The sequence below is a fragment of the Medicago sativa genome, chromosome 1 (assembly GCF_051527215.1).
Source record: "Medicago sativa cultivar Bolivia chromosome 1, Bolivia_mono, whole genome shotgun sequence".
In the NCBI taxonomy this organism is placed as follows: domain Eukaryota; kingdom Viridiplantae; phylum Streptophyta; class Magnoliopsida; order Fabales; family Fabaceae; genus Medicago; species Medicago sativa.
The window spans coordinates 72,030,408-72,042,028 of NC_140749.1; the positions used below are offsets into that span (position 1 = coordinate 72,030,408).

General features: G+C 33.7%; 1 protein-coding gene across 1 annotated transcript; it reads right to left on the reverse strand.

Annotated features, from left to right (window-relative positions):
* Positions 1–357: 357 nt before the first annotated feature.
* On the reverse strand, positions 358–5,615 carry LOC146957079 (heme oxygenase-like, multi-helical). The gene is made up of 6 exons (XM_085733680.1): positions 5,161–5,615; positions 3,631–3,739; positions 2,754–3,044; positions 2,203–2,614; positions 1,831–2,097; positions 358–1,223 (listed from the first exon to the last, which is right to left on the reverse strand). The coding sequence occupies exons 1-6, from the start codon at positions 5,466–5,468 to the stop codon at positions 811–813; spliced, it is 1,800 nt and encodes a 599-aa protein (XP_085589806.1). The 5' UTR covers positions 5,469–5,615; the 3' UTR covers positions 358–810.
* Positions 5,616–11,621: the final 6,006 nt, after the last annotated feature.

The window sequence follows — 11,621 nt, forward strand, 5'->3', positions numbered from 1 at the left end:
TTGTTGCACATTCCATCGCTTATACCTGTATTCTCATTTACAAATCACAGAAAATAGCAGTTCAAATTTCACTATGCTACATTACAACGCGTGAAACAATAGTTATTTGTTCGACTCCAGTACGGTATAGCGCCACCATTGCAGCTATTTTACAATACTGCTTTATACCAATTTCAACCCTTCTTTTAGTTTCTCACCATACCATACAATTAATCAGGAATGACTTCCTAAGGTACTGAAATGTTTAGAACATACGTAAGTCACTCAGCCGGTCTGAAACTTCACATATCTAAAAAAGTCCCATAATCTACTGGAATTGATAAAAAAAAAAAAAAAAAAAAAAAAAAACCATTAATCTATAATGAAGCTGCTAAAAAATGAACATTTATGCATATGAATTTCAAGGAGTCAACTAAAAAATACACAGGATCTCTCTGCTGAATCCTTAAAATTATGGAACAGCAGTAGCCTACTAAATACCAGTACAACACTTCAAAGTCTGAATTGTGTCCTGATCTAACAAGCATTTGAAAGATTTCTGTCTGAAATTTCTCATTCCTGGCATGATTGGAGGAGACAGATGATATCAATAATAACTAGCAACCAGATGCTTCGAAGAACCACTAGAGAAATCAGAATGGCACCATGTCTCTGAATTGCAACATCCTGAAAGAGAAATAAGAGAGACAGCAGGCAATCTGTGGCCGCTTATAAAATTAGCCACCTGCTTGTGTATTTGTATTGCACTATATATATGTTTCTTTTTTTTTAGCCTAGCATGAATTTGGGCGCATGAGACACAAAATAACACTAGCAACCCAAAACAAAAGCATGCACTTCAGCCCAACTAGAGACTGTGTAAAGAATGCCAGATAAACCCTTCCAATTGGAAGAGCTTTCTTTGTTGTATTCTTTCTGTTTCTTAACCAAGCCAGAAAACAATGGGACAAATGAAACACCAAATTGTGTCCCTATGGTTCTAAGGCTTGAACTTGAACCAATCACAATTCCTACATCTGCTTCAAGTAGACAAAGTAAATCACCCACCGAGTCTCCAATGTAAACAGTTAATTTTTTCTTGTCATCGTTGCAATTTTCCAATATATTACGAAAAGCCTGGACCTTGTCAATGGGAGACTCCACCTTCTTAACAATGTCACCGGTAGAAACAGATCCGTCATAACTGAACTCGTTAGCATGAACATCCATCTCAATTAAATCAGCTGGCCAAAAATTAGGAAAATAAATTTATAAGACAATAGGAAACTAAATATATCAGCTGCCAACTTCAATCCGTTTAACAGCGAAGATTTGGCCAACCCAAGATATGCTAGGAATCACAGATATGCTAAAAGCAGGTAACTCAAAAAGGGCTAGACAAACACGAATGAAGAACTCATGGTGGCTCAAATATCAAAAATAATTTCCCCAATTGCTTTGCATCACACTAACAAAAATTTCATATAACTATTGGCAGAGTAGAAACAACTTAAGAGCCTATCCCTAACAAATTGAAGGATAAAAAAACTCAATATGGTCACATCAGAATTAGTTGCCTTATTCCAACCAAAACTTCAAAAAACATCACATGAAAAGCTCCGAGATGAAAGGAGACTCATGTTCACCAACAATCCAAGTCCTAAATAGGCTATTTTATACACCCACCAAGACTAGGATGACTCCTGTCTCCCAGAGTGCGAAATGGACACAATTGATTCAGATAGAAGTATCTTATTATTTGATTCCGCAAACTAACATTGAAAATGAACATTTATAATACTACTATCATCAGAGAGAACTAAATCACATCTCATGGTAAGAAATATGTACCTGAAGAGAAAGCAGACCTAATGAGGTCACCACACCAGCAGTATGAAAGAACATGCACATTGGCATTCAAATTTTTATTCTTTACAACTCTCTTAAAAAAGTCAGTGCAACCATCCTGAAGAATCAAACGCTCTCCAGCGCGCTTTACATCTTCTATATTTATACCCTTAAGAACCCCTGACTCAACAACCCTATTATTTGCTGAGTTCTCGAACTTTGAAAGTTGCTCAAGTGCTGTAGACAGTTCTTTATAATCAAAATTTTCCACTGCAAATCACACAAGGTCAAAGCAAATTAACAAAATATAAGCTAAACATATTCTTTGTAAAGCAGTTAAGACCATAGTAGAAAGAATGCAGAGAATCATCATACATTTATTGGCAGGCATAATGCTTTCTATACATTGCTCATACTCCTCTGTATACTGTTTGGATAGAGAACCCCATGTGTTCCTGAGGTCAGAAGACAACATTCGAGCTATTTGATCTTCAGGCTGATTGTCGGATTTTGGTGCTGTCACTATAGCAATTTCTGCCAAGATGGCAGATGAATCAACAACAGTGCATGTTAAATCAAAATCGGAAAAAATCACGAGACGATCTTCTTCAGGGTTATGTCCTTTAGTCAAGGGTGCTATAGTTGGCTGAAAGAGTGGTTGAGCATTGAAGAAGTCTATTTCAAGCTTCATTGCCTGGTAATAAAGCTTTTCAATGACATCGAGTTCTTCGCCAGTTAAAGAGACACTTAGTTTGTCGAGCAATTCTTCGGTTTGCAGAGCAGAAGCCTAAATTCAAATATAAGAATAACTGAGTAGCTGGGGCACAAGAATTCCATGATTAAATGTATATTTGATCAAGGCTCAAAATAGTATCAAAGCAACCACAAAGGCTATATGGTATGGCCCTACTGTCAACATGACAAACCTGGAAACCATCAGAGGAATAGTTGTCGATCCACTTGCAATACGGGTGAGTACTTTCTTCGAGGTCTGGAAGTTCCTTGAACTTTTTACCAAGAAAGGCATACAGCCTCATGCAAGGAGTCATGGCACCTAAAGTATAAGCAGCAATTTTGGTTTTCTCAAATGGTGTTGCAAGTTTACCAGAACTTTTCAGTCCTTCAATCTTCCCAGAAGCAGTAGCCAACAGAAAGTCTGTATACTTAACTGTTGCTGAGTTAATACTGTGCTCTTTGGCAAGGTCCAATCCCCATTCCTATACACCATTAACATAAAACCACAATAACATAGGCTGTATGAGTGAAAAGGGGAGAAAACTACAAGCATGTAAAGCACATGTTGACTGTTACAAAATTTCATGAAGCAAGCATAAGATGAGACATTTTGTTCATTTAAACTGTAAATATCAACTTAAACATAAACATGGAATCAACACAATAAACGAAAAAAACAACAAATGGGATTTAGAAAAAACCCAATTTTCCTCTCGATAAATAAATTATAAGTTCTTGTTCCCCATCGGAAAGGATGTCCCTCAGGGTCATACTCCAACCACATAAAACTTCACTATTATGCACAAATTGTTTCAAGTTTTTCAAAAATTGAAAAGGAGTCCAATCAGCATTTAGAAGGCAATATATCTCCTTTACTGTTAGTATGCAACCATTAAGTATTTGGGACCAGTCCCATTCACAAGTTGAAAATTATGACAACAGCCTTCTTCCCCTTAAATACTTTATAACACAAGTCACAATTCACAAACAAAAGTAGCAGAATTATAACAAGATAAAAAAAAAAACCTGCCCCAATTAAGGCCCATGTTACCGGGAAAAATACCTTACCTTTACCAGTGAGTCATGCATCTTCAGCTCCTCTAAAACATTCTTCCTCAACTGAGAGAGTCCAAGCTTATCGTCATCGTCATCAGCACAGTCTTCTGCCGACTCATACCTATGAAATCATAGAAATTCAATGAATAAACTTAAACAACCAAATTACTTACCATAAACTTTCAATAGTTTCTTCCTTTCTTAAAAAAGGACAGAAAAAGTAGTGCAAGGGAGATGGGTAGGTCTTGCACGGTGTTCTAGATTTTAAAGACCAAAACTCACCTCAATAAAATGTACATACAGTTTCACCAAATAATCAAACTCTCCAGTTTTGGTTACTGAGAAAACTGACAAACAGAAGAAAAGAAAACAGACATAAAATAAAATTTCATACACATGAACTTTTAGATGCACTCATTTCTAAAATCCACAAGTTCAGTTGCACTTACTTAAAAATCGCATTAATTCAGCTCCACCATCCAAGACAACAACCATATTCTAATTAGTGTTGTCAACAAATTCCGCTACGCAACACCTATGGCGCCACTATATCCATTGTTTGAAAATATTTTAAAAGGTTTTGAAAAACAGTTCGTTACTGCAAAATCGGCCACAACAAAAGGGTATAGGTAGGCCGATACCGTTTTTCTCCGTTTTAAGACAGTGAACAAAAATCACAAGCAACAGGTAGGGAATAAATTTATTGTCTCATTTGGTTTTTTATGCTCTTTTCTCTTCTAAAAACATTAAAACCTAAATTTATTAGTGATTAATTTGATTTATAGAAGAAACAAAATTATTGAAAGAATTACATTATGGAATTATGAAGAAACAGTGAGAAGTTAAGTTATTATACATTATATGCTATGTTACATAGGTACGGGTACAGTACCCGGTACAATACGGGTACCGGTACGAGAATACAACAATTTTTAAAATATTACAGTATGGAGCACGTCAATAAAATCATGAGTTTTGTTATATAATATAACATGAGAGCTGAATTCTTCAATTTACAACAAACATCACGATAAAAGTTTAAAAAGTCGAAAACTAGAGTTGGCTACAACAACAAAAAAAACTCAAATGCACGAACAATACTATATTTTCATAAAAATGGAGTATCAGTGCATCACTAGTACCGTATGCGTAATTCACCATTTTACAAGTACCCATGCTTCGGAGATTATATGATAATATAACTAATTTTAATAAGATTTCTTAATTATTTTGATTAAATAACATCACAATGACCGCAAATTGTAACGCAGTATTCTTAACAGCCGAAATCGCAAAATCCTTGACGCACTTTGATATTTTGTATTAAATAGTGTATTGCACAACAATAGCAATTTGTTCAAATTCCGCAACGCTATAACAGCTATTTAACAACACTAATTCTAAAATAAACTACATAATTGTCTACAAAGATCAAAATCAAACACAACTTAATCATCTATGTGAACTTTCTCAGCAACCAAAACTTGATTAGCGATAATGAAGAATATTAAATAATAATCAAGAATAATGAAATCAACTTACGCTTGAACAAAAGCGCGAAGAAAATGAACATCTTGAGCGATGTAATGGCGGAAAGAATCGATCTTCAAGTTACCGGAAGCTAAAGAGATAACAAAAGGAGTGTACATAGAGAAGATGGATTCACGGTTGAACTTGATCCAGAAACGCTTCGCAAGTCCAGCTTCACTGTGATTGTGAATTGCTGCCATATGGATTCGGTTTCTATGGAACGATCTTGAATTGAAAGGAACGAAGGTTCGAAATGAGATTGAAGAACGGATGATTGGAAGGGTTTTGATAGGGTTTGGAAGGAACCACCGCATGCGCATCGAGTGGATGAAACACACGGCGGCGATGTTTTTCTCTCTTTCTACACAGAAAGAAGAAAGAAGAGAGAGAGAGAGAGAGAGAGAGAGAGAGCAAAGAGACGAGTGCCTCCTGCAGCTGGTGCAACTGCTTCGCTTGTGGGCTTTGCTGCGTGGGCTATGAGTTTGGGCCAAGTCTTATTTGAGATCCATGGATGAAAGATTGAATAAAGACGACTTCTTTTTCCACGTTATGAGTTTCTCGCGCATCCTATGCAGTTTGGATTATAGAATCCGGTCGGCATTAAAAACCTCCAAAAACATGTTGAAACATTTCGGATTTTGGAATCCGAATAGGACGCACGAGAAACTTATAAGGTGGAAAAGTAATAGCCTTAGATAAAAATAGACTATGACTTTATTGATTTCAAAATAAATAAATAAATAAAATGAAATTATGTTTTAAGAGACTATGTTTTAAGTCCTATAGTAATGCTTCTTTTGTTGTAATTAGGTTAAAGATAGTTTAGTCTTTTTTAGTAATTAGTATTTATACTCTCTTATAACCCTTACTCTCAAAAACTTTTGTCATGTCATGTCATTCTAATCTTACGAAACTTTAGCTGTTATATATATATATATATATATATATATATATATATATATATATATATATATATATATATATATATATATATATATATATATATATTATAATGGGTCTAACTTAGACTATTATAAGTTAAAGTATGCATCTTTATTATTTAAAACTAATAATTTGTGGGTTACTTTTGTAACTTTCATTAAAAATGTTTGTTAATTTGCACTCACTTTGCTAACTTAGACTCACTTTGTTATAAACACATTTATATTTTGGAACACACTTATAAATATGAAACCAAGTAAAAATAAACACAAATGTATAGAAATATATTTCATGAATTTTTTTGGTTCATAAATAAAGTTGATGTAAATTAGCCTAGTAGTTGTAAATTAGAAAACATTATATTCAAATATACATATTTGTCATTTAGTTATAATAACTACTTTAAGGTGAATTCTAGGGTGAGGGTTCAATCAAGTCCCTCACCGATGCACCACTAAATTTGACCATTAGATTAAATAATCTCATTAGTCACTACCACATTGAATCTAATCTCTCCTCTTTACATTCACTTTCTTTCTCCCCCCTCTCAACTTCTGCATTTACGTGAAACCCTCCATCCCCATAACCTTTTTAAAATAAATTCTCATTCAATTTTGCTGTTTTTAATTGCCAATAAAAATTAATAGATTAAAATTTGAATCTCTCATGTGAAGTGATGTGAACATTCTTTGAATTGTTTTTTCAATTAACAATCTTAAACCAAAATGATATCAAACTTAAGTACACATGATCTCTGTAATCCTGCACAAGAATGAAACAATATACTACCAAGAAAAAAGATGAAGAAAGAAGCGGCTTTGAACAAAAAGGATCGTAATGAGTACAGAGAAAAACATTTTCATTCTCAAAACTTGTTTCATTCTTCCCAAAAGTTCTCAATATCTAAATTGTTTTTAATTTAGAATAAAAAATTTTCACAGAAATCCCAAACACATATTATCTAGAATGGAAAGGCAATTAAGCTTCGAGAAGACAAGAGTGTGGCCATATGGGGATGGAGAGAGTTTCACGTAAATGCAGAAGTTGAGAGGGGAGAGAAAGAAAGTGAATGTAAAGAGGAGAGATTAGATCCAGTGTGGTAGTGACTAATGAGATTATTTAATCTAATGGTCAAATTTAGTGGTGCACCGGTGAAGGACTTGATTGAACCCTCACCCTAGAATTCACCCTAATTTAAACAAGTGGCAAGGAATTTTAATGTCCAAATAATTTAAGGTTGTATGATTTTTTGAGTGTCATATGAAAAGTATGAACTTGTTACCTTAATTTTTTTACAAGTCACGCGCACACACTCAATTATAAGCCACACAAGAAAACTACGTCAAATTGAAATTAAACTAAACACTACACATCTAAATAACTAATGGCCACACAAGAAATCTTCACTTCAAGAAATGTAAAGCTTTCCTCCATAAATACACCACCATTCTTCTGGGTAATATTCCGCAGTTGTTGTCATGCGTTTTCCTGGATCAACCCTCACCATATCTGCTCTGTAAGGTGTGCATTTGCTACACTTGGCAATGCACACCGGTGAGATGAGCCAGGGATCTTTGAGTTCTCGTTAATTGCCACAGTGAAGAAAAAGATCATAAAAATATACATTATAGACAAAAGAGGTGCCTTACTCATTGTGAAAAAAAGAAAGAGAGAAAGAAGTAAAATTTGAAACAATTACGAGTTGTTTGCCAATGAAGTGGGCTTCGCCAGAATGTAGAAACTATATCTTCTTCGAAGACCAGTGGCATAACTATGTTGTGACAAGGGGAGGCCACGACATCCCCAATGTTTTAATAAATTTCATACTATGGGGTTATTGCAAACTATCCATGCTTAATTTCAATATGCCAACATGAAATTATATTGTATTGGCTATAAATATTCTTATTATGTGTGTTTAGTTTGAGAACAAGTCTTACATATGTACAACTTAAATATTCTTCATTTAACGGAAGATAATTGAGTGGTTACAATTATTTGAGCACATCATTCAAACACACGCAATTAAAAATGGAAAATGTTATTTCTCTAGAAAAATAGCATCAAGAATTCTGGCAAGTTTTAATTGCATGATTTATTTGTTCACTTTCTATTTTTCAGTCACATCTTCTTGAATTGTGGCAAATAGTGCATTGTGATTGGCTGCTCTTTATTCTTGAAGAATTCTTGATGTTATTTTTCTAGAGATATAGCATTGCTCATTAAAAATACATATCATTTGGTTATTTAAAAAAAAATCATTTTTATATCTTTTCCTTTTCTACCTTTTTTCAAATATAATATGCATGTGTACCTAAATAGTGTTCTCAAATGCTTGTGACCATTGAAGATTCCCTCTTTTGAACCTAATTTAATTATTTTCTTTTTTAATTCTTTTTATTTGTATGTGTGCCTATCCTTCAAAAAAAAAATTGTATGCGTGCCTAAACATCTTTTATTTGAGATTGTGTCCAAGACGTTTGTCACTCATAAGGTCTCAAAGTGACAGTTTCCTTGATGAGTGTGTTGTCTTCGATGTGTTTAGATCTTCCTAATCCACTCATGTTGCTCTTTATCTAGATGGTTTTTGAGTTGTTTTGCTTGGTTAGTGTGGATTTTTTCATAATTTGATCACCAAGACTGACTTCCTTATGTTGTTACGTGGCCTGCTATACTTTGAACGATATATTCCTAATCTGATTATATTTTTCCATCATTCAATTGACTTTGTGTGACAATTTGTCGTGTTGGTTTGGGAATTATAGTGTAATAGAAACAACCTGGTTTGTAATAATAATAAACTATAGTGATGTGACAAGAGTGGATGTTGCTTCTTTTTTTTTCTTCCACCTCTCGGAGGAAAATACTTCTGTGGACCAGGGACCAAACCTCATTGTGTGGTCACAACCAAAGAAATGGGAGAGAAGAGAGAGAAGAGAGAAGAGAGAGAAAATGGAAAAAGTAAAGAAAGAAAGAAAAAACTATGTGTGTGATCAAACCCAATTGTGTGGTCCTGGTCCACACAAGTCTTTCTCCCTCTTGCATTCATAACTTGATTCAAACTAAAGAATGTGAAGCTCTTAGCCTTCTTGCAGCTATGCAGTGTACTCTCAGATATATTTGTTGAATGTCAGCTTCTAACGGGATTCTAAAATTACGGTTGATGCTATCCATAGTGCAACTACTAATACATCAAAATTTGGCTCTATCATTGACAATATTAAGAGTTTTATGTCTATTAATTCAAACTTTGTGGTAAAATTCATCCAGCCACAAACCAATATAGTTGTTCATTCATTAGTAAGGACAACCGTTTTTTGGGTAGTTACAAGTCTTTTGATTTCCCTCGTATTTGTATTGATACAATGAAATGAGTTGGATTTGTCTCTGTCAAACAAAAAAGAAATCTGTAGGTTGTGAAAAAGTAAATATTTATAAAAGGGATCTTGTCAACAAGTTGGTGCATTTGTTAAGAAAGTAAAAAATAGAAATTTTACATTAAAAACAACAACTTTTAAACATTCATAAAGTTGAATATACACTTTCTCAACATTTTCCAAAAGAATATTTATATTTTAATTTCTTTAACAAGTGCATAAATACACTCTTTAGCATTTCATTTATAAAATATATCCATTTGATAATCAGTTAACAAGCACACGATCAATGAACCATTGGAAGCATCCTCCTTGCATAATTCATGCGTAAAAAGTGTTACGTTTTCGTAGGCCTAATTTCATGTAACAATGAGCAAGTAAAGAAATTGTGGAAGGTGGATGAAAATATTTCCCAGCCAACTCTTAGGGTGTGTTTGGATTGGAAGAGAAATTGTGAAGAGAGAAAGTGGTGAGAGAGAGTATGAGAAGAGAGAATTACGTGAGAAATAGAGTAGATTTGATGTATTGTTTGGTAGAAGAGAGATTGAAGAGAAATAGAAGAGAGAGAAGTGTTGATTACTTTCAAAAGTACTAAAATACCCCTCAATTAAAAAACCTTAAAAAATAAATTTTATAAAATATAAGGGTTCATCAATGGTCCTCTATAAATGACTTTCTATAACAGGTTTTAAAAACAAACTGTTCCATGGACCCACACAACAATAAAACTCTTTTTCAAAGTGCAACAACGGAGATTACTTTTGTGCCCTTCCATATAACACCAAAGTATCTAGCTGCAAAATCATTTCTCTCTATTCATAGCCAGATTCCTTCTTCTTCTAAAGTAAATATACAGCCAGATTAGTTTTACTTCAATTAGTAATGAGCATCTAGTCAAAAATAAAAAAATCTAATTGACAAGCTAGATGAGACCCATATGGATCTTAGTTCTTGTTTTGGTTTATCACTTGTGTTTTTTGTGCAATGCCAACAATTTATAATTCACTGTGAAAATGATGATTTTGAAATACAGCATTTAAAAGTAGGTCTTGGATGATTTGTCTTTAAGGGAATTGATTTCATGAAAATGTACTCTCAACCGATGGTCACATACACCTACAATTCCTCTAAATCTCACTTTTGTCCCACGTATATTTAGTAAAAAATAACATTTCAGCAAATTCATGTATATCACAACAAGAAGGGGCTGGGATCTCGACTGTGAATTGATCAACGAACCAAGATAATTGCTCTGGGATGAAATGATTTTGATTTAGAAATTTATGGTTTAAATGGAAGGGGTGAAGGTGAAGATGAGATAGAGGAAGAAGGGCAGGCCTGAAGCGATTAAAAGTGAGAAATGGAGAGAGGAGGAAAATGATTACCAACCTAGGGATTTTAGGCATAAATGTAATTACATTGTATGGGCCATGGACAAAAAAAAAGTGAAACCTGCAATAGAAGGTCAATTAGAGAGGATCATGGGTGAACCTTTAAAATTGATGACCATATTAGGGGCTCCCAAAATATAATTTATATAATTAAATTATCTAAACTATTTTTATCAATTTAAAGTAATTAATTAAACTATTATATTTAATCAAATCTAACTTTTTGAGATATCTGTAAAAGAATTGTTGACATAAGCAAATTCTTGATTGATTAAATTGTTAACATATTTGTAATATACTACTAAACTTTTATTAGATGAAATGAAAATTCCAAAAAAAAGTAAAAAATGGATCAAATGAATTAATATGCGGTTAGCAAATAGTACATTATAAAAATCAATAAGCGTGCATGAAACAAAACGATAAGCAGTTAAGCATAACAGCAACTTTTAAAAAAATAAATAAAATAAGCACAGCAGCAAAAATAAATATTGCAACTAGTGAATGTTGAGGAGGGTATTAAAGGAAAAGCATGAATAAAGTTGTGTCTCTCCTTGTTTCTTCGCAGAGTTGGCGAGAAACAAAATCACGTGGGGCCCATGCCAAGTTTAATCTCTCTTCCCTCTTTCTCTGCTCACCAAACAGGATGACTTTGGCATTTCTCTCCATCTTCTCTCGTCCCTCTTTCTCTCTTCCCTATTTCTTGCGTTCCAAACACAGGCTTAGTTAGGCAATTCAAAAGCAATGAAAATGCAAGACAAGA